The following is a 27,840-nucleotide window of genomic DNA, read 5'->3' as shown; positions in this document are numbered from 1 at the left end:
AGAAGAAGAGGAAATTGACAAGGCAAGAAACACAGAGATATAAAGAAACGGGAGAAGGACAGAACGAGAAAGAGCACACATGACAAACATATAAAATTGTGCACAGTGCATGTGTCTGAGTAAAACGAGTAAATGAGACACTACATTTACTCCTGTTCTGACAACTTTTCAAATCATTCATTCGTTAGATGGTCAAGTGCGCGTCGATTTCTAGCAACACTTTATGATTTTTGGTGATAAAATCTTCGCATAATCTCTTTTAAAAGGCATTTTAAAGGATAATTTACTCAAAAATGCCGGAATAGTTTCTGAAAATATTATCTTTTTCATAGAATTCTACTGATTCTGTCATTTGGTATCAGCGCAAATATTTTCAGTGACTACGATAATTTTTGACATATGAAGATTCTACACACTATCCAAATGGAATAATAATTACAATTATTCTCAATAGATGGAGGGACGGTAATGGATTGGATATTGGGTTTCATTTACTTTGTACTGTAACTGGTTGCAATAGATAAAGGGTACTTTTTTAATTCGAAATGGGACTCCGATTGAATACAAACTCGAAAATATTCTGTTTGATAATGTGTGATCTGATTGTGAGAAGGTTATCTTACAATATATACGTGTCTCAATGCGATTACATCCAATGGTATTTTCAGACATTTTTGAGAAAATAAAAAAAATATTTGTTTCCAATTGAATTTTGGATTATTTTGAATAAATAATAATGAAAACATATTTATAAGTTCAGACAACAGAACAATAGCTTCCAATTAGAAAAATGTGCTTTAAGATGCATTTCAATATTGTTTGTTACCTGTGTACCGAAAATATCGGTGTGCATCACACATGCAATAGGGTGCATTGAACAGGGATTAAATTGAATTCTATGAATAGAATAGAAATTGAGGTCAATGAACCTTTAAAACGTGTATGCAATTACTATTTTGATGTTCGTCTTCATAAAAAAAATACCGTTAGAGTTACCGTATACTCAATTTATTCAGTGGCAACGTATTTCAATCTAGATTTCAATGTATATTCCTCTTTATACATTTTTTTAATAGAAAATAGTTAAAATCAACATAAAACCAAGTCTAGTTTATAGATAATTTCAAAATTGTTTTAATTTCATCAAAGCAGTTAAAAGGCAAATTGAACTATAAAACATGCCATGTCCACAGGTAGCCAGCTGTTGCTAAGATCCTTTCCAACGGTCGCCATACGAGCAAAAATAAATACATTTGACTATGAATGCAAAGCACCACATCGCCTCAAACACACTACTAGTAAACGCATATTTGGAATCCGCACGGCGGCAATAAAAAAAAGATGAAATCTTGCTATTGCGCATGTATTAAATTGCAAGCGAGTTCCAAATAATATTCGTAATGTAAGTTAGAGTTTTGAAGCACACAATGAGCTTGTGTGTGAATGTGAATGTATACAAAAAATAATTGTATGGCAGTAGTAGCACATGGTATGAGCGTAGCGTAGAACTGTGTTCCTGTTTTGACGGTTGCTATGGCTTCTTCTATTCTGCGCGCACGCACACTATTATCCATGAAACGCATTTCCAAAACTTGTCGCATATTTTATGCGTATTTCTAAGAGCGACAACGACCACAACAAGCACAAAGGGGGTTTTGCTACATACATACACAATTCGCTAAGACGTAGTATATACATAACAATAGAAATCGGTGTGTCTGCGTTGAATTTGTGTTTCTATTCTTTGAACTGAAATCTCTATCGTGCACATCTTTAACGTAATCATTCATTTTGCATTCGGTGACAATACGGTGTGCGTGTGGAATGAAAAAGAGTGGCAACTCTGATGAAACTCAATAAGAGAAATATTTTCAAGTGTTGACAGATTTTTACTTGTTTTTTTATAACATATTGAAAAATGTTTATTGGCGAATGACGGTATTTTTTTGTATTTTTAAAAAAATCAGTTCACTGACGATTCGGACTACATCGAATAAAGTGGTTGGTAATTTTATATTTTTGTGTAATGTGATTGTGCCGAAAAAGTGTGTAAAGCAAAATTAAATTGATTTAACATCAATATCAGTGCGCCGAACGAATCGACAATTTATGCTGTCTTTTGTTGTTTTCAAAATTAGATTCGCCATTATGAGAAATATATGAAATCTAATAACACCGACATAAACATCGAAATAAACCGCAAAAATCAATTATCGACAATTTTAAGTGAATATCTTACCTTGTACTCAAACTTGCTCATTTTTATTTACTCTGCAAATTTCGATTGTTGTTTTTTCGTTTTTATTTGTTTACATTTCAAGAATATCGAAATTCTAAATAAAATCGAAGCGTTATCATTTTGTTTGTATAAAGAATAATTCTGGCGAAAAAAAAACCACATTTGATTTCTGTGAATTCGTCTTATATATACATATACTGACTATGTTTATGCTTCGTTTTGGCCCAATTCGGTTTTATATGATTTCTGCTGGATTTATTTCACTTTTGATTGAATATAAAATCAGCTGAAAACATTTTTACGACTCCTAATCTAATTTTCAATGAAAAACAAAATGACGAACGTATGGTCATCGCCATGACTCACATTTCCTGTAATTGAGATTGGACAAACCCTTCGAATGCGTTTTTCTTTTTTATTCAGTACTTATACAAACATACGTCAGGCATAATTTTTCCTTAACTTGCACGCACGCACGCACCATTAATGAGAGAAAGAGAGAGCTAAAAATAGGTGCAGTTAATTTTTTTTGATGAGTTCCCGTTTACTTGAAAATTGCAAATTGGACATAAAACAACGTGGCATGATGAACTGTATATCGATTTATAATTTCATTCCGACCACTTTATGAACTACGAATTTACATAAACCAAAATTCCTTCGACATAATTAATGACTATATCGTCAGCAAAATTACCTCTCATTTGAAGCCTTTCGGCTGTTTACATTTTATATATAATCAAAAGATTAAAGAAAAAAATCATCTTTTGATTTACTGAAACTTTTATTTACTCGGACACACACTTCATAGAGATATTTTGAATTTTTCTTGTTTTTTAACTATTTTTATAATCTTTATAGAAAAAAAATTCAATTAGAATTCCACAGTACGAACATAGGCGGTGACATGGTGATGATTAACATATGAAATACACAACTTGATGATTTTCAAATGGGAAAATTATGAAAATGAAAATGAATATATGTAGTCTATAAATTCAAAACTACCGTCCTAGTTATTCTTCTTTCAAAATCGTTTTTCGCACTTATGCGTCTCGACCGGTTTTTGATTTCAAATTTTGATGTTTTCCGCTGGTTTTTCGTCAGAGCTGTCTATAAATAAATTATTGCGATTGGAAAATGTGGATCAAATACAAAATCATATGCGAGACACGCGCTAGCACGCACTACAAACAGTTGACTTTGTATTGGAGCGAAAATGCCCAAAATACCTCTTTTCTTATGGACTTTTTTTTTTAATTGGTCTCGATCTGTTTTTCTCAAGTGTTTGTGTGTTCACCATTCCGCCTAATGGACGCGGTTTAATTTATGGCCATACCATAATTTTAAGTCAAAAACAATATTTTGAAACCGAAAAATCAATCTACACATGGCCAAAGTGTCCATTTTTCAAAATACTCAAGAAACAGGCACAAAGCAAAGAATTGTCGTAATGAATTTCATTCACAGGCATTCATTTTGACTGGAGACCCGAAATTTCTGAACATTCCTTGTATAAAAACTGGCATTGTTGACCAAGATCTGTTGAAAGAACTAGTATATATATTTGTGCCAAGTTAGCAAGATGAAAAAAGTGCACTTCCTCCAAAATATCTACAATACAAATTAAGAATGTGTCATCCGCGCTATGTCAGCCCATTTAATGGATTATGAAATTTATATCAAATTCAGAAGTCCATAAAAAGATGCGTTCTCGCACTATACGTGACATAAACAATAGCACGCAAATGTATTCACTCATTCATTTACTCTTTTCTTTATCTCGGTAGTCGGTAGCCGACACATCAAATTCGGAATATTCATTTTTTTTTTTCAAATTCTCTTTATGTTTCAATCGGCACCCGTTGTAGCTGTAATTCGTTTCGATTTGTATACATTGCAGTGAAGCGCGACAGAGACGCATGCATATTGGTTTGCCTATGTATGTATACTACTGTACATACGGTGTAGTTGAGTGTAGCGGCAACATGTTAATATTTAATACCAAGCATAAACAGTTCATTAAGATCCGCGCTCGAGTAAGGCACACACACAAAATTATGAACATCGTCATCCCGCGCCGTTTTATTTATGATTGAATTAATCGATTGATAATTATTGTAAAAATTTTTCTTCTCTTTTTTCACCATAAATAATAATAGCACAAATCGGATGTGAGAGATTTTTTTTCTTGGCGATGAAATATCGACTAACGTCAAATCGATCGGTCAAACCGACATCAATCAGTGTTCAAATACTTGTGGTGTGAAAATCAATGTAAAGAAAAACCAAAAAAAAAAACGAAAATTGAAAGAAAAACAAAAGAAGGAAATCAATATCTGGTGGAGTGAAATCGAACGAAACAGCAAACGCAATGCTGTTTTCAAGCCAAATCGATCATTTTAGAAAAAATGTTTTTGTGATAATAGCTCTAGTTTTTACCCTATATATGCCGAATGTATTTACGCGCAGCGATCGAATCATCTCCAATACATTGGATCCAATAGCTAAACAAAATGCATCGGTGAAAGGAGTGCAAGAGGTGGTCGAATATTTCATTGAACACAATATTAGTCAAGGCGATGCAAAACGAAGCTTCTTCGAAGTTGGCATTAAATTATTGGATGGTGCGTGTATTGCCTATAGAATAATGAAAAGAATTGCATTTTTTTTTAAAGCGATATGTGATTGTTTCTTTTACAGAAAAGCCAGTGCCGACCTGGTGCATGAAGTGTACTGACTACATCAATAACTATTGCCTAAGTGGTAAAATGCTGGACGATCATTGTTGCTGTGATTCGAGACACGGACAAGGTAACCGATTTGAGAATTCTATTTTCAGTGAAGTGAATGGAATGAAATCTAAATCAAGAATTCTTGTAAACGAAACAAAACGTGTCAACGATTTGAAGTGACTCTCTGTGCAATTGTGTCTGCATTTCCTATGCATCTCGAGTGAGTCATGAAATCAAATGAAATCGCGTAATGATTGAATGGTATTCGAGAAGCTATCGTTAGCGTTTTGAATAATAACAAAAGAGACAAATCCAAATGCATTTTTCTACCTTTATTCGATTCTGATCCAATAGAAAAAAGTGAAACGCTCCCAAGAATACTAATTATTATTCAGCGATTCGATTAAATGTATTGATTAAATTGTCTGAAGTGCTATGCACACTGTGTGGTGTTAAAACAATGTTCAAATCGATTTTCATCAAATGGTTGTGATGATTTCAATTTGCACATCAAGTTTAGCCTATTGATTAGTAATTCCGTATTAAATGTTTTATATAGACAATTCTCATTAGCATTCAAGTTTTGAACACTGGTGAATATAACAGTGTTTATGAAGCAATTCAGTAGCATTAGTTTGACATTTGATGGCACAACCATTGATTTCTCATCGTAAATAATTTTACATCGTAGATATCGAAAGAAGTCACAAAACAGTGGTAGGTCCCAACCAAATTTCAAGACAATCCAAACTGGGAGTCCAATCAAAGTTTAACAAAAACGAGAGTTCTTAGCAAAAAAAAAAAACTGTAATTTGTCAGATTAATTTTCGAATGTCCAATACCAAAAAATCCAATTCATCTAATTTATTTGTCAATGTAACCCTCACTCTATTAGTAATTGATGTAAGCTCACGTTTTTAAATAACACATATCATTATCATGTGCATAAAAACAAAGCAAAAGTTAAAAATCCAAATAACAAAAAAAAAATAATTGCAATTACACTAGATACTCAATCTGGGATGATTTGGGTTTTTATTCTCTTTTTTGTTATTTTTCTTTATTATTGTTTTCGGACAGTTTTTAATTAGCACTTGTTGGCCAAATAATAATTATTTTATTTTCGTTTTGCTAAACGAAATGTAAAAGACGAGTAAACACCATTCGTCGTACCCAAAAACTATCACTTAATTTAAGATGGGACATTGATTTTTTCTTTCAATCTCACATTTCCTGACCTCAAAGCTCAGTTTCCATTTAATTAGTTGTGATTATTGACTTACCTCAAGTAAATAGAAAAGACAGTGAGATTTTGAAACACTCGGTTGCACCCATAAATTACATCGCTTAATAAAGAATCAATGGAAATCGATATATCAATTCGAATTCGAAGCTATGGATATAGGAAAAATAATAGCATTTCGAGTATTTGATCATCATCGTTGAAAACTCACATCTATCTGCACATATGTGATGTTAATCGACATGGAAATCGATCTGTGACGCTATTTACGCGCCAGTAGTTTTCTTCTTAATAAAAAATAAATAAATTTGCATAATGGAATTCACCCAGATTTTGAGTACTATATGTTCTTAGTCTGTCAGTAGGTTTTTAAGTTGAATTCAACAAAATATTTTGTGATTTGTTGTGTTTACATTATTTCCATTCATTTGGTGCAGCGATTGTATGTTACTCAACATTTTGTTTTTTTTCTCGATTATATGCGTCTCTTTGCTCGCTCATTTGTCATTTCGTTGCAAAAGTTATTCTTTTTTTTAATATTTAAATAAGAATGTGAGCGGTTCACATGTAGCAAAATCGCGCAGTAACTCTCATTCACTTAATGTTCATTGTTATTTGGCCATTTAACCGAAAAGTGGCCAAAACAATTTGCTGAACGCAACAATATTGTCAACTAACAAAATGAGCGTTTATTAAATGGTTGCATGTATGCAATGTGGAGCCACTTTAATCTACCTGCACTGTGTGTGTGTGTGTGTGTGTGTGTGTGTGCATGTGCGAGGTAGTTGTACGTTTCGCATGGTATATGGGAGTCTCTATTGTGTCGATGATTCTTTATTTTCATTTCGTTTTGTGTTTTTTTTTTCATTGAAATTAATGACAAGAAATGAGGATGATAATTACAAGCTGTGTATACAAGTGTGACCAAATTGGCTATTTATTGTTTTCAAGTTTTTGATCATCAAAAATATATTAAATTAAATCCAAAAATATACCATACACAAACACTTATATGAAATAATGTCGAATATTTAAAAAAAACCAGTTTATTTCTAATGATTTTGTATTTTATGTCAAAATAGAGCAAATTCCATGGATTCCGCATTCATGCTATGTTGGAATGTATTGCACGCCAAGCATTGGTTCCTGCATTAATTACACCGAAGTTCGTGAATGTTGCTGTGATCATGTGCTTGCCAAACGATGTAAGTTTTTTATTTCTCAAAAAAAGAACTATTTATACAAAAAACGTCATACAAGACATTGATTCACTACTCCCATCGATTCCACTATCACATGGATTTCCAAATTAAAAGAAAAACAATATGTCACAAGAGATTTTCCACGAAAAACGAATCACGCTACTGCTCTTTAACTCTTTTTCTCTAAATATAGAAATTGATTCTATTCAAATTTGTCGAAGAATAGGGAAAAGATTCTGATTTCGCCTGGATTTGTCGTGTTTTCACTTTGTTGAGATCAATATTTACTACTATTCAAATCGAAAGAGGTCTCGACCCTCTTATCGCAACCATATACAGTACTACAAAAAATCGTTATGCATTTTGCATAGTAGAAAGACTCTTTTCGTTTATTATGATAATTTTTTTAAGATAGTCTATTTACATTTATGTCTATAAAGAAAAGTAGCGTGAAACAACGATAAGTTGTTAGTCATACAGAAAAAAAATTAACGACCGAGAGCAATGAAAGTGAAAGAACATCCGAACAAAACAAAAAAAAGAAAAAGATGAAGAGAAAACTCTCTAGAAGTAATAAGATTTTATGGCTTATGAGTTTTCTCTGTTGCTTATGTCACATGATTCTAACTGCCAAAATTTTACTTTCATTGCAGGGAAAACGATTTACTCAGACAGTGCACGGACGACAACGAATCTATTCACTCAGCTGGTTTGCGTGGTTTTATTGATTATCGCATCATGGTCGTTTTACTGAATCAATGTTATGTAAACGGAATGCGACATAACGGCTTATTTTATGCACCAAAGTAGAATGGTTACCACTCATAAGCAAGCTTTTAAAAAGAAAGTTTCCACGAAACTAAAACAAAACTCTTGAGCTATATGTGTTCAAGAACTAAGTCAAAACTATATTTTAATCAAAATAACTAATCTAATGCAAAACAAAATCGAAATTTGTAGCATTGAATGTGTAAAAAAATTATGCGCTTTTTTATTTGAGAAATGATAAAAAAAATCATATTGTCCGACGAAACGACAAATAAAACCTTTTACTTAAAATGAAAAATAAAACATGTTATTTTTTTTTTCTTATTAAATATGAAATATGCAAAATAGATAATAGTTCGATTTCCATACATAACGCCATCTAGCGTAAAGTGATTGGTTTTCTCCAAAATTTTGACAGCGAATCCAAACGTGTTTGATGCGCCACCACCGATTCAATGACAAACTGTGATTTGACATTTGCCGTTGATTGGAAACGTAGAGTGAAAACGAGAGATTCAACATCAGTCAGCCTTTTCAATGCGAAAAGCCGATTGTTAAGTGTAAAATTAGTTTACACATTTTTCCATTCTTGTATCCATCAAAATAAATTCAATTGCATTTTAAACGTTTACAAATTGTTGTTTGACCGAACGTATTGTGTTTTATTCACCGAATCTATATCATATCGCCTTAAAGAAGAACAAACAAACTATACCGTACCGTGCACGTAATTTCATCTAAGGAACACACTATGCCGAAAACCAAAAAGTCTCATCACCGATCCGACGAACGGAAAGGGTTTGACAGTGACGAACAAGTCAGCAGTCATTCAATTGTGTAAGTAACCAAAAATCAATATTTGTAGTTTGATTTGATGTTGTCATAGCTGCATCGATAATTTTGATGTATTTTTTGCTGGCTTTTTTGTACTACTCAAGATCGGAAGAAGATGAACAGATTGTGGAGCAGAAAAAGCGTCATCGAAAGAAGTCGTCGAAAAAGGGCAAGAAGCATCGATCGAAGAGGAAGCATTCGCCGTCCGAATCGGATAACGACAGTAGCACAAGCAGCGAAAGCAGCCAAAACAGTTCAAGTGAAGAGGAAGTGGTAAAACGTAAAAAACAAAAAAAGCACAAGAAAAGCAAGCGTCGCAATCGACACGATGAACGCAACACCGATGAACGCAAAAATGCCGACGATGAAGTTGAAATACTTCATGAACCGCCAAAAGTTCATTACATTAGCAGTGATGAAGATAAACGTCATCATCAACATTCGAAACTATTAAAACGTGGTGGTGTCGGCAGTGGCGTCGAAGATCGCAAACGTGTACCACGCGAAAATTCAAACGATCGTGGCGATTACAAATCAAAATGGGACAGTCCGGGTGACGATTTTGAACGAAAACGGTAATTCTCTTCCGCCTTTTTTGAGTAACACAAAACTTTTTACGTACAGCGTAGAGAGTTTTTGTATTGGTGACAAAACGAAAAAACCAGCAAATTCTAAGAATTATTGAGTGGTTTTTTGTTAACTTGCATTCACAAAAAAAAAACATTACTTAACAAACTAGTGTCAACTCAAGAAAGATCAAATTTCAATTTTTTGGCACATTTGTTGTAGCTGTACCTGTCAAAAAATCAATTTGCAATTTTTAATGCAATGTTTATGTATTTGTTTAAGGTCCTTTATTGCATATGTTGTCGTAAATTGAACTTGAGAATGAAAAAAAAATCAAGTTCAAGCGTATAAAATAACCTATATATCCGGCCACACATTTTCTTTGTGCCAGTCGGCGAGATCAAAACACACTTAATCAACACATACTCACACAAACGCATGTTTCGAATCAGTTAGTCGCTCCGACCAAAAGCCCGATTCGATAAAAAACAGCAATAATATCTATACATTGTGCGATTTTGACTAACTCCGGTGCTGTGGAATGAAATGAAATTGGAAAATGTGTTTCAAACAAAAAAAAACACATTAAATGCAACATTTTGCTGAACCAGCTGATTGCATCGATACAACAATTGCAACCAATTAATTCAACAAACAACAAATGTTTACAATTTCGCACCACACACATGTCACATCCGGGCTTCTGCATCACGTGTGTTCACGGAGTTAGATTAATTCGCAGTTATTATATCACTTTCGGTAAAAAAATTGTCTATTTTTTTCTTTTACCAAAAAAAAAACAAGACAATACAGAATCGGGTAAGATGGTGCAGAGCAACAATTTTATAAAATCGAATTAAAATTATTTAAATTCTGGCCTATACAAAAACACAAACTGATACTCTCATATTAAATTACAATGGAAGTGAATTTCGTTTGTTTCTCAGAAAACGCGAATCACCAGCTCAAAGGCGAGTCGGTGGTGAACAACGCAATTCAGATGTACGACCGAATAATTATCGAGACAGAAATGAAAGAGGTCGTGAATCGCCGCGCATGCAACGCCAAGACAGAGGCGAGAGGAAACATCCGGAGACGGAAGTTCGTCGAGATAGACGTGATGATACAAATCAATCAGAATGGAGGAACAGAGAACGAGCTCCAGGTTAATTTTTAGCAATGCAATATGTGTTAATATGCGAAAATATCACACATGTATATGTTTCATTTTAGAATTTCCAGAACGTTTTCGCAAGGATGATCGTGGTGATTTGAATAGAGATCGACGATTCCGAGGAGATGAAGGACGTTTTGGTCGACCACAAAATGAGTTTAAGCGAAGTTTTTCGCCCAAAGGTAACGTGAATCGTGGCCGTTTTGACGATCGACAAGATAACCGACGTGACAATGCACCACGTTTTAATTACAATGACAATCGACGCGAGTTTCGAGACTCTTCGGCTCGAGGTGAACGATTTCCACAAGAAAGACGACCAGAAAATAAACGTGATTTCAACGATCGCGATATGGATAGATCACGCAATGAACCACAACGGCAAAGAGATCGTAATGAGCATGAAAGAAATCGCAATGAACGAGATGCCAGAGATAAACGTTCACCAAATCGAAGTGCTGACCGTGGTGGTATTGGTGGTAGAGGTGGTAGTGGTGAACGGCCCCGAACACCAGTCCGATCGAATCCATTTCGGCGAAACAAGAATCCAGATGAGCCGTCGGATTTTCGGTATGTAAAGAATTTTTAACGCCATCATTTTATGAAAACTAAGATTTTTTTTTTAATTATTTCAACCGTAAAGGCACGATGGCCAAAAACCCGATAGGAATGACAGGAGCAGTCGGAATGACAGTGAACGAAATGATAGGAATGATCGTAGTGACCGGAACGACCGGAATGAGCGGAATGATCGTAATGACCGGAATGAGCGGAATGATAAAAATGGTTCAGCCAATCGCCGCAAGTATAACAACAGAGAAGAGGACAATGGAAACTACACATGGGGTAAAGCGAATTTGAATCTTCGATAGATTTGTATTTTTTACAATATAAAAAAAATTTCCGCTATCATCATCATTCGAAGTCCATTTATTCAATTGTAATGTGTAAGAGATGATGATTGTGGAAAGGACTACATATGTTTGATACAGAGTAAGGGGATACAGAGTACTTTAGTTTTGCTTCTTTTCCATTATGACATGGTTATTTCCACAAATTGTTTAACTAATGTTTATCATTTTCTTTGCTGATTCGTCGCTTAGGTAAAACTGATGTAGATAAAAAGCCCGATGAAACAGAACCGCCCGTCGAAAAAGAAAAGCCAAATTTTGGCCTGAGTGGAAAGCTAACCGAAGATGCGAATAAAGTGAATGGTATTGTTATCAAGTATGCTGAACCACCCGAAGCTCGACGACCAAAGCGACGTTGGCGTTTATATCCATTCAAAAATGATCAATCGCTGAGCACAATTTACATTCATCGTCAAAGTTGTTTTTTGATTGGTCGTGAAAAGAAAATTTGCGAAATTGCCGTCGATCATCCGTCATGCTCAAAACAACATGCTGCACTTCAGTATCGTTTGGTGAATTATGATCGAGAAGATGGAACCGTGGGCAAGCACGTGAGACCGTATATCATCGATTTGGATTCGGCCAACGGGACATTTGTTAACAATAACAAAATTGAGCCACGAAAGTATTTTGAGTTCCATTCGGTCGATTCTTTTTCCATTCTGTTTCAATACTTATTGATTAATTTCCATTGTTTCCATTCATTTCATCCCTAGGTATTTTGAGTTGCGCGAACGAGATATGTTGAAATTTGGTTTTAGCTCACGTGAATACATTCTATTGCACGAGGACAGCAATGTTAAGGAAGAAGAGCCGATCTACGAGGATGATGACATTAAATCAGAAAAAAGTGAATGAAAATAACGAATACGACCAAAATCAAAAATCATCATTCAATATGCAAACACACAAATACACATTTCAATTAGTGAATTGCCATTAAGCAACATTAACTATTGTTTCCATTCATTATTATTATTAATTCATAATAACTCTTCTTTTTTTCTCTTTTCTACATTTTGTTATTTCTGCTGAGAAATTTATGGGAACTTAATTTTCAGTTTTCTGAAAAGCATACAGTTTAAGAACGAATTTGGTTAAATGCGTTTTGTTGAATTGGGAGTTTGATTCGGATCAACTCAAAATAATACAGATTACACAATTTAGACTTATAAAAAGTAAAAATGGCAAAATAAAAACTCGTTATAACAATTTCCACTCAATTTTGATAGTGAATAAAACATGTTCACGTATTAATTTCTTTAAATTATCTTGTGCATGTATTTCGAAATCATTTTTACAAATAAAGAAAAACAAACATATTTTATCAAGTCTTTGATTTTCTGTGGCCAAATCAAATAAAGCTTTGCTCATTGAAATGTTTATAGCAAGTACTGCGTCTTTAATTCGATAAAAAATTGAGAGTTTTAAAATAAAAGCATACAAAATTTGATTGAACTAGCTAAAAAATGTTTTATTTAGATTTTTTTACACGAATTTCATGTCCATTTGTTCTGAAAGAAAAAGTCACAGCATAACCACGTATTTTCAGTTTGAAGCGGTTGTATTTTCAACCCAGTCGTACAAGTACGAAACTTTTGCATAGGCATCCGGATAGCCCAAAGCACACGGTACACCCCAATTTACTACACCGATTAGTTTGTTTTGGTACACGAGAGGTCCCCCAGAATCTCCCTACATCAATTTTGATAAGTATTAATAGTTCATCAAAGTTCGAGGCAAAAATGAACTCACATTACAAGCTCCCTCGCCGCGTTTCGTAAATGAACAGATGTGACTGTCGTGAACATTGCGGCCACCAAAAATGTCTCTGCATCGTTCTGTTTGAACCGCATTCAATTGAATGACTTGAAGAAGTTGTGGTAATGCACCGCCCGCCTACATAAAAGCAAATTGTAAAGATTCTCATAGAAACCATAAAAAATAAACGGAAAACTTACACTTAATCGGCCCCAGCCTGTCAAGGTGAGCTCAGCACCATCTGGCACTTCATCCTTCGACAATTCGATTGGCTTCACCTTTTCAGTGAATTCAATTTCATCTTTAACTTTGATAAGAGCGATGTCGTTAGCAAATGCGGGGGAATCATACTGTTCGTGTGCAAAGTATCTGGCCACTTTGTAGTATATTCCACCATTTTTCAAATCATTAGTTCCAACCAAGACCTCAAGGGTTCTTGATGATTGTCTGTTTAACGTTAATGTTTATCTAAATTAATTCGAAATTTGTTGTTGAAAATGAAGAACACGCACTTACCCAATTACGCAGTGAGACGCTGTCACAATCCAATTTTTTGACACAATTGCACATCCACAGAAATGTCTTTTGGACGACTGCAATGAACATTGAAATGGCGCTGCACCATCTTCCGCATCTTCTCCACCGACAATACGTGATGATATCCCTTGCGGTGGATACACTGAAAAGGTATGTATGTAATGACATTTTGTCACCATAACGATGGAATTTATTTACAAAATGACTTACTTATCAAATCTGACAAAGTGAACGCAGTGATTGACTGCAAAATACAGCACAGAATGAATAGTTTTAGCTTCATTTTGAATTTTATCCGTTTCTTCTAATCGTTGAACAACTAAAGAACTTATGGATTGTTAAGCGAAGCAATGCACTATTTATATAAAACTATTGAAGCATTTTTTTTTTTTTCAAATAGCAACGAACAAACCAAAGAAAGATATATTTTTATCAGTGCTGATGATTTATTATCTATTTTGCACTTTAATAAGGAACACACTATAGATTACACATGGTGACTTAAATGTGACATTCCTAATGCTAACAAATTGTTGAGTGCACACAAATTGTAAGCACTTTTTAAATGAAAATAGACAAGGTTCACTTTTATTACATTTTTAAGCTGGAATTTATTTGGGGACTCTTTGAATTCGCAAAATTCGAATCTCTCTAAAGATTTCGAGGTACTTTTATATATTTTTAAATATTTATATGGTTGTTTTGGGCATGCTCCAAATGTCTATAGTTCCTTGACACGAGAATTAATTACGCATATGGAATTTAGTAATAGATTCTTATCGATCATTATTTATCGTTGGCACTCAAATGTCTGGAATTTGTATTGCTTGGAAAGAGAGTGGTAAAAGTGGTTTTCCCATGCTTAATCATTGCAATAAAGTGATTCTGTTTAGATACCTGCTCACTCGCTTTTGTGTTTTTTTCCTTTCGGCAATGCACTTCAACTTGAACTTTGTGTGATAACACAAAGAAACCGATTGAGGCAATTATAAAGAATTGCGCGTAATAAAACCTGAATCATGTACTGATTTAAAACAATTGAATCTGAAAGAAAAATCTAATTTACGGTCAATGGAATTGATTTCCAGGTGAAGATACTTAATAAGGTGAAGTTGGTCAGAATTTTTTTTATGTTATTCAAACCTTGCTAAATTACTCTTTATTGAAAATGAAATACATGATTTTTGGATTTTTTATAGATTTTGTGTATTTTACAGCCTTTCGCTTGATATGAGTTCATGTTATAATTATTCTTATTATTCAAGGGTAAACATTAAAATAATTCAATTTTATTCAAATTAAACGCTTTTATAACTCAAAATCAAAGTATATGTATTCAATTTAGTTTTGTTTGCTTTTGAATCCAGTTATATAGATAGGAAATCTTTGCATACGCGTCTGGATAGCCTTGAGCGCACCTTTTTTTAAAAGAGGAACATAAAAATTAGTTTATTTTGATGGTCAAATTAAATTTATTCAAATTAATTAAACTTACGGAACACCCCAATTTACAATTCCCACAAGTTTACTGTCATAGACGAGAGGTCCCCCAGAATCTCCCTACAGTTAAAGAATTTTCTTATTCGCTTGACTTCTCACCGATGTTTATGGTTATTTATAACCAGGAATACTTACATTACAAGCACCTTCGCCGGTTTTCGTTAAAGTACAAATGTGACTGTTGTGAACGTCAACATTTTCACTTTTGTAAATTTTTCGACATCTTTCTGTGGACACGGCATTCAAGGTAATGATTTGTAAATGTTGTGCGGACAGTCCACCAGTCTGTTTAACAATTTAAATTTTGTATTATTTCTTTTCAATAGCCAAACAAGACACAAGTTCTTACCCTCACAGCACCCCAACCCGTCAACGTAACTTGACCATTGTCTGGTACTTCATCTTCCCGTAGTTCAATCGGCTGAACTTTTTCATTGAATTCAATAGATCCTTTTATCCGAAAAATTGCAATATCATTTGCAAATTTCGGTTTGTTATATTCTTCATGCCTAATAATCTCCTGAATCCCATACCGTTTACCACCGCATCGCAAGTTGTTTGTTCCCACCAAAACTCGGAAAAGAAACGGTACTCTGTTTGCATACAAGAAAATTAGTTTTGGGCATATATTGCTCTGCATAAAACATACCCGATGGCACAGTGACCGGCAGAAAGAATCCATTCAGGTGATATTATCGCACATCCACACATATGTTGTCCAAATAATTGTATGGAACATTGATATTTTGCAGCACCTTCTTCTGCATTTTTGCCACCGACTATGCGCGAAAATGGAAGCTGTGGTGGATATTCTAATTTTTAAATTGATGAAGAAAGGTACATTTTTAAAATTAAATACACTTAATTTATAACAAATTACCTATTGAATCGGACAGATTAAACCCGAATATTGATTGGAGCACACAACAAATAATAAACAACTTTAATTTCATTTTGAAAACAAATTTGACGTCTAGAAATCAATGAAAGAGCTAGTGAAGGACTACGGACTATCTATATTTATACAGATTTTATAATGTGTTTTTATTAAAAATTAATCTTTAATCTTATAATCATGACTCTTTATCGCGTACTTGAATTCAACGCGGTTTTTGTGCACTTTGGGAGTTTTTCAAGATTATAATATATTTACATTACCTCAAAAATTTGCGAGAAACAGAGACGGTATTTAGATTCGGTTAAGTTTGATTTGGATGTTGGAGGGTATGATTGGTGTAGAGACTGGCTCTCAATAGGGAAGCTTCTAGTCATTTCGTAAAAAGACCACACACCGAAAGGTATAGTCGGTCTTTAAATGATTGCTGTTGTCAAATATTGGCCAAATTGACTTTTAGCATGTTTTTATCCATATAACATTTCTCGCAATTTTCAAAATTATCTCCTATCCTAAAAAGGTTTTCATCCATATTTGATGGTTAATTAAATAATTTATATGTAGATGAAATCGATAGTAATGTTCATAATACCATGTCAATATGTGATTAAAATTTAAATGAGTTTTATTTCTTATGACAAACATACAATTTGATTATATTTAAAAGTATTTTTAATGTAACCCATCAAATCGTGAAATAAGATCGTGCTAGTCTCTTCACCGGTTCACAAATGGTGTCAACGAACCTCAAAATATGTAAGGATATAACCATTTTTTTTAAATCAGTTGAAATTCACCAAAATAAATCATACAATAAAAAAACCGTCTGCGAGAACATTATCAATATTTTCACTGGCAATACGTTCAACTTGAACTTTGTGTGATAACAAAAAGAAACCAATTGAGGCAATTATAAAAATTGCGCATATAAAACCTGAATCATGCACTGATTTAGCCTTGGAAATGTCTTTGGTGCATCCGCCACCATTTTTTCCCTTAACACAACTAACTAAACCCCGATTTTTGTATGTTCCGTACACCTACTCAAAAATATAAAATTAATGTATTCAGGTTGATTTTGTTTGCTCTTGAATCCAGTCATGTACACAGGAAATCTTTGTATACACGTTTGGCAAACCATTATAGCATCTTTGGAAAAAATGAATATAAAAATTAGTTTATTTCGGTGGTCAAATTAAATTTATTTAAATCAATTAAACTTACGGAACAGTCAAAGTTACAACTCCCGCAATTTTATTCTCATACATGAGAGGTGCACCAGTATCTATCTACAGTTAAAGGAATGTCTTATTCGCTTGACTTCTTACAGATGTTAATGTTATTTATAACGGGAATACTTACATTGCAATCACCTTGGGCTGTCGATGAAGTGCACATGTATTTGCTGTTAATGTCAACATCTTTACTTTTGTACATATATCTACATTTGTCTGCGGGCTCGACCTTCAAGGTAATGCTATGTACACTTTTATCGAACAGTACACCATACTATTTAACAATTTCAATTATGGATTATTTCTTTTCAATAGCAAAACAAAAGACACAAGTTCTTACTCTCATAGAACCCCAAATCGACAACGTAACTTGAGCATTCTCTGGTACTTCAGTTTTTCGTAGTCCAATCGCCTGAACGTTTTCATTGAATTCAATAGATTCTTTTACTAATAAAAGTGCAATATCTTTATTTTCATGCGAAATAATCTTCTGGATCCCATGCCGTTTACCACCTCTTCGCAAGTTTCTTGTTCCCACCAAAACGTTAAGCATAAATGTTTCTCTATTTGCATGTAAGAAAATTAGTTTTGAACACATTTTTTTTACATAAAACATACTCCATGACACAGTGAGCAGAAGAAAGAATCCATTTAGCTGATATTATCGAACCTGCACACATATGATATCGAATAAATTGTATAGAACATTCATAGTTTGCAACACTTTTTGCTGCCTCTTCTTCTTCTGCATTTTCACCACCGACTATGCTCGAAATTGGATTTTCTAATTTAAAATTGATGAAGAAAATTAAAATTTTAAAATTAAATGTGAATGTTTACAACAGATTACTTATTAAACCGAAAAGATCAATCGCAAATATTGAATGGATCACACAACAAATAATAAACAACTTCAGTTTCATTTTGAAAACCAATTTGATGTCTCTTAGATCAATGAACGAGAAAAGAGTTAGGAGCCGACTACGGACTGTCTATATTTATACAGATATTATAATGCGTTTTTTAAATTAAAAATTCATCTTTAATCCTAATTAACATGACTCTTTTTATAATAATGATGCTTTATCTTTATGACTTGTTATAATCATGACTCTGTATCGCGTAATTGAACTCAAGACGGTTTTTGTGCACTTTGAAACTCTGTTATGATTATAATATATTTATATTATCTCGAAAATTGGCCAAATTTACAACACACATTTAGAACATTTTTATCCATATAGAGGGTAAAAAGTCGACTTGAAATAAATAATTCTATTCTACATAGGGGAAGTGGGAGAAAGACTGATACACTTTTTTTTTTCGATTGAGAATATTTGGGCCAAATGAAAAGATATTGGAAATCTTTGAATAGCGCTTGAAATGCTCAACTTTCTGTATTAAATTTTTTTTCATTGTTGCTGTGGTATGCACCACGAGTCAAAAGTTTAAAGTGATAAATTTGGGGGCACATCGATACAGTGGGGTTAAAGTGATGACAGACTGCGGACAGAGAGATATGCACTTTTAACGTGATTTTTTTATGTTTGCGTGTGGCATTTAAAAAAAATTAAAGTGAAAAATAAATAAAGATGTAGGAAAAGTAATGATATGATGTAAAGAATGAAAAATAGAATCGAAATCTAATCTTCCATTTCAACGACGGAATCAGATTCTTCATGATGTAATGGCTTTTAAAAAACGAATTATGAATTATTTCTGAGTATCCTCATAACAAAATACAATATAAATCAGTTCAATCTAAGTATTTATCCTCGAATTTTATTTAAAAATTAACTAAATTTGAATAAGAATGCGTTAAAATCTCATATAAGTACTAAGCAAATACATAAAATATGAAAAAATTCGAATAAAAAAGAAATGATAAAAATTGCAAACATTATGAAATACTGTTCATTAAATAATTTATAGATGAAATCGATAGTAATATTCATAATTCCATGTCAATATGCGATTAAAATTTAAATAAATTTTTTTTTATGGCAAATATACAATTTGATTATATTAAAAAAAAATCCAAAGTTCATAAAATATATTTAAATATAAAATGATAGGAAAAACGTTCATAAATATGGAAACAATACAAATCGAACAATAAATATAATTCATAAAATAACATTTGTTAATAATAATAAACAATTTCCTTTTTTGGAAATAAGAGTAATTTTGTAAGCATGGACATGACACACGGCATTTGTTTCTTTTGGTTCAATTCAGATCGATTTGCATTTGATTGGTAGTCGTAAGCCACTGTCTGATTTACAAATGTGAGAATTTTGATTAGATCATAATTGCTTTTGCGTTCATCTATTTCCTTGCATAGCGTTTGCACAAACCAGGCACCTCTTTCCGTGTTTCGAAATGAGAAAAATCCGGGCAACGTGGCGTACGCAATCAGAAAGTCATTTTGTGGTAACGATGACTCCAATTTTATTGGTTGAAATGGTATTCCATCTGTTTCAATGCGCCTTTCTAAACTTCTTTTCGCCAGCAGTTTGAACCCTTCGTCAGTTCTATCGCCTTGACACGCTTGAATTATAAATATTCGTGGTTTGTTTTTCAGTGTTGGACAATTTTCATCCGTAAAATATCGCCAGATTGTCTGCAGAGGATATTGACGGTCTTTTGCATAAATGTAACCCATCAAATCGTGAGACAAAATCGTGCTGGACTCTTCGCCTGTTGTATAGTCCACAAATGGTATCAACGCACCTTAAAATATAGCATTTTTTTTTAATTAGTTGAAATTCACCAAAAATATTAACACAATAAAATTTACCGTGTGACAACATTATCACCACCAAACAATCACTGTCCGAATGATCCATATCGGCAACTGAAAGTGAAAAAAAATAATTCATTCAAAAACCACTTGTGAATTTATTTCATTGCCCTAACATACCTTCTTGCAAAATAGTTTTTATTTCTCTTTCCGTGCGATCGTTATGTATGATAACATCAAAACCAAGACCGCTGAATGTTTGGTGCAATCGATCTCGATCGATGTTGGTTCCAATGCGAGTTGTAACGTCGAAATCATAAAATTTTTCATGATTAAAAATCAAAGCTATTCCACGTTTTTTGTGATCCATTTTATAATAATATTCTATTTGGCGCTTTGGTACTGCTCTATCAGCCATTGTTGGTTTCGGGCTTGCATCCGAAATGTTAGTTTTTGTTTGAGCGACTTTGTTTCTATAATTTCACAATATGTTGAAATGTATTATCATTAATTTGTATACCATACATATACTATCAATGTAATCAATTTGTTTGATTGATTGTAAAACATAAACATATCATGTTTATTTAATATTGATAAATTTTCAGTTTTGAAGCTACTAAACAAATATTGACTTACTTTTTGGCACCATTGAGTTGTGGTTTTTCTGAATTGTTATTTTCACTGGCACGCTCACCGGAGGACACACATTTTGTTAGGAGTTTACCCATTTTTTATAAATTATGTGAATAATTTTAATGTTACAAGCGTTTATCTTATCGATTATTATGTGAGGTAATATGGCTATAGTTTTATGTGGACTAAGCAATAGTTTGAAATGAATCAATTTGTGTAAACATTGCGTTAGTCACACTTGATCGGTCAATGGCACAACTCAAGCTACATATGATCATGTCAATCGTACTGTGTGGTGTCCGATGCGACTGGAATATTGAAAACCGCCAAAATGTAAGTCTCAATTGAATGCATGGAATCCGCTTTTTTCCATTAAGTTTTGAACTTTTCGTGCACTATTCAAGCTCCAAACCCATTGTTTAAACACCGCCAAGGATAGATAGAACATTTTTGAAGGAACATATTTGTAGGATTCATAACAATCCCTGATCCTTTAAATTTTTACAAGAATCACGATTATTATTTAATGATTCAAGATGATTTGAGTTTGATTATCTTAAATATTTTTGACTAGATGGCGTTGGTTGCATCATAACATCAAATTTTGACACATCACAGCAAAACAACAGATTGGACAAGAGTTTATCTATTGAAGGCATGTTTTGGTCAATTTTTGGACTGGTAACTGCTATCAAGTTGCTATTTTTGCCGGCATAGTAAGTATCTTCATACACAGACCCCATAAAATGACAAAGTGCATTTTTTGTTTCATAACTCTCTTGCATTTCATTTTAGCCGGTCGACCGATTTTGAGGTACATCGAAATTGGCTGGCAATAACACATTCATTGCCAATATCAAAATGGTATGTCGAAGGGGCAAATCACTTAAAAATTACTTATTAATTATTATTGATTGTTTTTCGATTATTTTCCGATTACTTATCGATTATTTTAAATTTTATTCTTTTCTTTTGTAATTCTCCCCTTAGGTATGTCGAAGCAACAAGCGAATGGACATTGGATTATCCTCCAATATTCGCGTATTTCGAGTATATACTGTCACATTTCGCCAAATACTTCGATGAAAACATGCTGAAAGTGGATAATCTCAATTATGATTCCAATGAAACGATAGAGTTTCAACGTCTCTCGGTTATTATCACCGACATTGTGTATGCCATTGGAGCGAAAAGGTGATTATAAACTGATCGAACGGCAAATGATTCTGACATTTTTCCCACATTTTCTTACTTTCCAGATGTATCGCTCATTTGTCTCCCACCGCATCCAAACAACGAATCTTATGCGCTGTCTTATTGGGAAATTTCGGACTGTTAATCATCGATCACATTCATTTTCAATACAATGGAATTCTATTCGGAATTTTATTGCTAAGCATAGCTTACATGTGCGAAGAAAAGTTTTTAAAGTCCGCATTTTGTTTTGCCGTTCTATTGAATATGAAGCACATCTTCGTTTATGTAAGCCCGGTATACATTGTGTATTTGTTGAAAGTGTATTGCTGGCACAGTTTATCGCTCCCGAGAGCAATATTGAACTTGACGAAATTAGGAATGATTACAATTGGAGTAACTATGGTGTCGTTTGGACCATTCATGCATCAAATGCCACAGGTTTGCCAATCTTTCAATTTTCATTTATTATTATTGCTTTAAGCATTTCGTCAATTAGGTTTTGTCACGTTTGTTTCCATTTAAACGGGGACTCTGTCATGCGTATTGGGTAATTCTTTTTTTCTTATATACGAAATTCTGTTAATGGAATAATTATATTTTCATTCTCTCAATTACAGGCACCAAATTTTTGGGCCATTTATAACATTGTTGATAAAGCGGCATCGATTGGCCTGGGCAGTGCCTCGAATTCATCGAACACCGGTGGACTCGTACAAGAATATAGTCATGAAGTTTTACCCGTGATTCAACCACATACAACATTCATAATCACCATCGTGGCTATGATTCCGTGCATCATGAAAATTGCCTTCGGAGCCTACAATAAGTATGTTTTTTGACTTTTACTTGATGCGAGCTGTGAGAAATAATTTCTTAACTTTACAGATCCACAAGCAAGTTCGACTTTATTCGTGGCATTGTCATTTGTGGATGCACATCATTCTTATTCGGTTGGCATGTTCATGAGAAAGCAATTTTAATGGCAGTCATTCCATTGAGGTTAGTTCTTGTCACTATTACGATTCGAAGAAATTCATAATTCAATTCAATCTGTCCTGGTCTTCTTTCAGTATTCTCATGACAATCAATGAAAGCGAATACAAGCACATGGGATTCTTGTCGATTGTGTCGTATTTCTCATTGTTTCCACTGCTTTTTAGATCAAATTTGGCAGTCATTAAAATCAGTTTGCTCGTCACACACATACTCATCATCGCAAACGGTCAATGGAGTATATGGCCAACAGCAAATAACAAGTGTATTTTTCCAATTTATGAACTACTGTATATTATTGGCTTGGTTGGATTACTTTTCTACGAATTTTGCCTACAATATTTACTAAAATTAGATAGAAGACTGCCATTTTTACCATTACTATTAATTAGTGTTTATTGTAGCCTGGGAATTATTTATTTCTGGGTGCGTTACTATGTCGCGTTTTTGTTTTGTGATAGAATTAGCAATAAAAAGACTAGAAAAAATCACAAGCTGAATTGATAAAAGAAAAGAATTGATCAATAAAAAAATGATATAAATTCAAAGCACAAGTTTGATTCAAAATTTTATTTTCAATGAAAAAAAATGATTGAAATTGTAGATTTACTCAAAGAAGATGTCTATGGGAATGAACGCCACGCAGAAACTAGAAACACCGCTTTTCCGTATGTATAACATGATAAGCGGAATTCGTTTAGGTACATGTGTAAGATTTTCTTGCTTCATTGTGATTATCCAAATTAAGTTTTAATTTTATCAATTCTTCATGCTTGGTTCGTCTGAAAAATTCCAACTGCAAAAAATGTCAAAATTAATAAGACCCTTAGAAGATTCAACAGATTAAAGCATAAACGTCATACCTTATACATTGTGAACGCGAGGCTGTTCAATATGAAAAGTCCAAGAATGCTCGAAACAACAACATAAATCCACAATGACTCTTTTTCCGTAGGTGGAAAACTAAAAATTGTGTATGGATTTTGAACGATGTCTATTGACGAACTGCAAATTAATAGTCATTAATTAAGGATTCATACTCATAATATAACGCAGATAATTTTACCAATTTTGTTTAGATGTTTTCATAACTAGGACGGAGGTAATGAATACTAAATTCGGTGTGATTTTTGCAACAGATTTCATATCGATTGGAATATTTACAATAACGTTAATTGGCTTATCTATATTCAAATCATTTACTGTAAACTTTCCTTGCATGCAACCTTCATCCGTTGAATTGTTGCACTCGAAATAAAAGATGTCATCAATTTTTAGATTTCTCAAAATGTGATTCTTTGTGTGCGTATTATTAAATGTAACGGTATCTCTTGTGTTATTTATCTCATTTTCATTAAACGACCATTCGATGTCAATCTTTGTTCCGTTGACGCCATTCTGAACTGATACCTCATCTACGTCAATAAATTCTTTTTTATTTTCTGTGATAAGATTTACATATATTCTCGGAATATGAATAATTACATCCAGAGACGAAATATTACTTGGACCATGGTTTTCAATCTGCAAAAACGAGCAAAGAAAATATTGAGTGTGCACAGTACATAAAATATGAAAAAAAAATATCAATAGTACCTCAAATACATGCGTTAAATTCACTTTTTTTGTTTCATCTTGGATTTTAATGATGTTATCCGTTGATAGAAACGTTGAGTATCTTTTGAAAAAAAGTTGAAAATTATGCACTAATCCATGCGAATAGAAAAATAGTTTTAAAACTCACCCAAAAATTTCAATTTTACTGAAATCAACAACAGGAACCATATCCACCACTGTGTTGTCCGAATTATTTGATTCAATGTCATTTTTATTACTGAACACTTTCGCTTCAATACGAAGTGATTCGGGACTAGTTAGTTTGCCTGTGTCAATGCCAATATTGAATTTAACACTACCGCCCGTAGCGATTGCTGTATCAGCAGTCAACGTGCAGTTTATATTGTTTGAGTCTGTGACGTTTTCCTCACAATACGATGGTATTTTCATAAATTGTATGTAGATTGGTATTGATATGAAAATATTCGCACAATATGCTACTTCGCCGTAATTTTCAATTTTATATTCTATTTGCATCGATGGAACTCCCAATCGTAATCCATTACATTGTGTCGAATCAAACTTTGGCGTGCTCGTTACTTTCAAGTCGACAATACAATGGTCATCCTTGCAACCAGTCTTACTAAATTTGATGTCGGTAAATACATTTTTTGGACAATTTGGATTGAGTGCAACACAATTTTCACAGAATTCTAAAACATTTCAAAGAAACGATTAATTATAAGAAAGGAAGAATTCAAATAATAATAAATAAAAAATACCTTTCGCTATAGTTGTTGATGATTCTTCAATATTATAATTTGGAATGCCATTTACCACTTCATAGCTGGTTTGAATACGGATCGGGGTGTAAATGTAGTTTGTTTTGAAAATAACCGCCGCTTCCAATTGAACACATTTCAATTTAGCATCGAGTGATAATGAAATAGTAATGTTGCATTGATTTTTTCCATCGCAATGGTCACCATTTTGAAAGTATGCACGACCAAAACAATCAATAAGCCTTACATTCGCATTAAGCTGAATGGGAAAATCAATCGAAAATTTTGATTCATATTGAAAGCAAACCATGAATGTAAATGATTTGTCGTTGGGACGAATTGATTTCTTTATGGTTTTGATTGTGGCATTGATTTTAATAACCGGATACGACTTGTAAATATAAACAGCATCGGCATTTGGTGAACCAACGGCAAAATCAACATAATTGTTTCCATCTATATCGACTCCCTTCGATATGCCATGTCCAAACCATTGAGGGTATGAGCCGATGGATGGTGCTTTGATTTTCTGGTCAGGTATTTCTGATAAGCCATTCGAACTGCCAAAATAAATATAAATCGCTCCATCCCCTTCGAATGGTGCTGCAACTATGAGATCTGCACGCCAAATTAAAATGAATATATTTAAACAAAAACTTCAAAGATCTATAACAATTTCTCGTTTACCATTGTAACCATCATGATTGATGTCGCCAGCCTTTGACAGTGTTTGTCCAAATCGGCAATCATTTTTATCTGAATCTATTCGCAGAATGGTTTGCAAAGTGAAATTTACCGGTGATGTTCCGAGATTTGTATATATGTATACTGCACCATTTGTATAGTAACGACTATTTGTCTCATTGAATGTATTTTGTGGAGCACCGATAGCAATATCATCATATCCATCGCCATTGAAGTCATCAACTAATAGACTGTATCCGAAATACTCATGCCAATATTCACTTTGAAATTGAAAATATCTTTTCATTCGTATTCCTGACGAAGTGGTCACAAAATCAAATATGTATACAATACCGGGATGCGCACCAGTCCAATCATTTTTTGCACATTCTTTTGGTGCACTGGCCACGTAAAGTAACTTCGATTGATTGCGATTGTCAAAATAACCAGATGAAATTGCATAGCCAAATAAAGTATTTTGTCTTCTATAGTCGCCATTGTACCATTTTAGTGAGTCGGCCACTTCATGTTTATTAAGAGCATTTAAATTGGACCGTAAATCTTTTACATTCTTTCGAATGGCCAGACCTCTAAAACCATCTCCCACTCCTGGTGCACCAATTAAAATTTCTTCATTATTTTCAGTTATATGAACACTAAAACCAATCTCGCCCAAAAAATACTTTTTTTCGCGATATGTGATTTTAAATTTCTTAATAAATTTCATATCGTCAATCAATTGATTTTTAGTTATATTTAAAACTTGTTCAAAATTATCCGGTTGATCAGACGAAGTATCTGCACTCCAATAACACACACCGTGCATGGCAGTATCATAGAGCGTATATGGATTAGCCCACGGTTTCGTTTCAGTTTCATCACACCCGGGGCAATTTGTTACAAATCGTGGCGCACATATCTAATGAATCAACGACACAGTTAAACTTTAGACGTTTATGTTTTTAGCTAATAGCTTTTTTGCGATTACTAACCACAAATGGTTGATTTTCAGAAGCACCACCGTCTAAGGACATTCCCAGCCATTGATTAGTTTTGTTAAAAAGAGCTCCTGCATTACCCATTTTATCGAAAAGCAAAGGTTTGCACTTTTCACTAGAAGTCTCGTTTAAATTACATTTGTAGATAGCACCCGGATTATTTATTTCCATTTGATGTTTTGGCTGCGCTTGAGGCGCGCCGATCAAAATACTATTTAAAAAAAACGAAATCATCATGCTCTTTCATAACATGCGCAATGTTGAACTATATTACCTGTTAGTTTTTAAGTTTATTGAAAATCCAAAATAAGAGCTGTGATTTGTGACATCCGGTGTGCGCAATATGATATTTGGCACTGGCGATATATTATATGCGCTGCTATTATAGGCGCAAATAATCATAATTGTTGCAGCTTTTGAAATATGCACTATCCAAAACAATAATTTGTTATCTAACATTTTAAGTAGATTTTCTAATAATATTTAAAAAAAAAAGAAAAACTTTCTAATATGAAACACTTTTGCTGTCACTCAATTGTACTTTTGATATTCTACGACCAAAAATCAAGACTCAAATTTTGAACATAATTGAAAATAATGACGATTAAAAGCAGCCTTCTCGCAACTTTTATAGGCAAGAATAAAGATG

The 27,840-nt window shown here is 33.4% G+C and overlaps 7 protein-coding genes across 7 annotated transcripts; 3 read left to right on the top strand and 4 right to left on the bottom strand.

Annotated features, from left to right (window-relative positions):
* Positions 1–1,783: 1,783 nt before the first annotated feature.
* LOC116343973 lies at positions 1,784–8,427 on the top strand. Its single transcript, XM_031772319.1, has 5 exons — positions 1,784–2,001; positions 4,402–4,866; positions 4,943–5,053; positions 7,300–7,422; positions 8,073–8,427. The coding sequence occupies exons 2-5, from the start codon at positions 4,614–4,616 to the stop codon at positions 8,171–8,173; spliced, it is 588 nt and encodes a 195-aa protein (XP_031628179.1). The 5' UTR covers positions 1,784–2,001; positions 4,402–4,613; the 3' UTR covers positions 8,174–8,427.
* Positions 8,428–8,668: 241 nt separating this feature from the next.
* On the top strand, positions 8,669–12,622 carry LOC116343623 (uncharacterized protein DDB_G0283697). The gene is made up of 7 exons (XM_031771811.1): positions 8,669–9,024; positions 9,126–9,596; positions 10,536–10,753; positions 10,822–11,332; positions 11,406–11,608; positions 11,866–12,298; positions 12,390–12,622. Exons 1-7 carry the CDS (start codon positions 8,939–8,941, stop codon positions 12,529–12,531), a joined length of 2,064 nt encoding a protein of 687 aa, XP_031627671.1. The 5' UTR covers positions 8,669–8,938; the 3' UTR covers positions 12,532–12,622.
* A 499-nt stretch (positions 12,623–13,121) lies between these two features.
* Positions 13,122–16,459, bottom strand: LOC116343740 (trypsin-3-like). The gene is made up of 11 exons (XM_031771957.1): positions 16,352–16,459; positions 16,121–16,283; positions 15,821–16,064; positions 15,607–15,756; positions 15,467–15,531; positions 15,327–15,389; positions 14,196–14,215; positions 13,951–14,113; positions 13,635–13,881; positions 13,429–13,572; positions 13,122–13,368 (listed from the first exon to the last, which is right to left on the bottom strand). Exons 1-11 carry the CDS (start codon positions 16,422–16,424, stop codon positions 13,222–13,224), a joined length of 1,479 nt encoding a protein of 492 aa, XP_031627817.1. The 5' UTR covers positions 16,425–16,459; the 3' UTR covers positions 13,122–13,221.
* A 509-nt stretch (positions 16,460–16,968) lies between these two features.
* LOC116343624 (chymotrypsin-2-like) lies at positions 16,969–18,556 on the bottom strand. Its single transcript, XM_031771812.1, has 6 exons — positions 18,452–18,556; positions 18,220–18,385; positions 17,942–18,164; positions 17,729–17,875; positions 17,591–17,655; positions 16,969–17,515 (listed from the first exon to the last, which is right to left on the bottom strand). The coding sequence occupies exons 1-6, from the start codon at positions 18,522–18,524 to the stop codon at positions 17,434–17,436; spliced, it is 756 nt and encodes a 251-aa protein (XP_031627672.1). The 5' UTR covers positions 18,525–18,556; the 3' UTR covers positions 16,969–17,433.
* A 1,125-nt stretch (positions 18,557–19,681) lies between these two features.
* Positions 19,682–21,229, bottom strand: LOC116344078 (caspase-1-like). Its single transcript, XM_031772461.1, has 4 exons — positions 20,984–21,229; positions 20,525–20,817; positions 20,402–20,458; positions 19,682–20,334 (listed from the first exon to the last, which is right to left on the bottom strand). The coding sequence occupies exons 1-4, from the start codon at positions 21,073–21,075 to the stop codon at positions 19,745–19,747; spliced, it is 1,032 nt and encodes a 343-aa protein (XP_031628321.1). The 5' UTR covers positions 21,076–21,229; the 3' UTR covers positions 19,682–19,744.
* Positions 21,230–21,599: 370 nt separating this feature from the next.
* LOC116343739 (probable dolichyl pyrophosphate Glc1Man9GlcNAc2 alpha-1,3-glucosyltransferase) lies at positions 21,600–23,674 on the top strand. Its single transcript, XM_031771956.1, has 8 exons — positions 21,600–21,696; positions 21,776–21,844; positions 21,971–22,174; positions 22,240–22,615; positions 22,674–22,724; positions 22,795–23,003; positions 23,063–23,176; positions 23,248–23,674. Exons 1-8 carry the CDS (start codon positions 21,638–21,640, stop codon positions 23,672–23,674), a joined length of 1,509 nt encoding a protein of 502 aa, XP_031627816.1. The 5' UTR covers positions 21,600–21,637.
* Positions 23,675–23,819: 145 nt separating this feature from the next.
* On the bottom strand, positions 23,820–27,554 carry LOC116343734 (integrin alpha-PS5-like). Its single transcript, XM_031771950.1, has 9 exons — positions 27,466–27,554; positions 27,186–27,402; positions 26,197–27,112; positions 25,510–26,127; positions 24,915–25,440; positions 24,767–24,848; positions 24,237–24,694; positions 24,034–24,175; positions 23,820–23,966 (listed from the first exon to the last, which is right to left on the bottom strand). The coding sequence occupies exons 2-9, from the start codon at positions 27,360–27,362 to the stop codon at positions 23,868–23,870; spliced, it is 3,018 nt and encodes a 1,005-aa protein (XP_031627810.1). The 5' UTR covers positions 27,363–27,402; positions 27,466–27,554; the 3' UTR covers positions 23,820–23,867.
* Positions 27,555–27,840: the final 286 nt, after the last annotated feature.

The sequence above is a fragment of the Contarinia nasturtii genome, unplaced genomic scaffold, assembly GCF_009176525.2.
Source record: "Contarinia nasturtii isolate CC-2019 unplaced genomic scaffold, AAFC_CNas_1.1 Cnas_scaffold_1037, whole genome shotgun sequence".
Lineage (NCBI taxonomy): Eukaryota > Metazoa > Arthropoda > Insecta > Diptera > Cecidomyiidae > Contarinia > Contarinia nasturtii.
The sequence above is the reverse complement of the archived record's forward strand: the minus strand, read 5'-3'. Positions and strand labels throughout refer to the sequence as shown.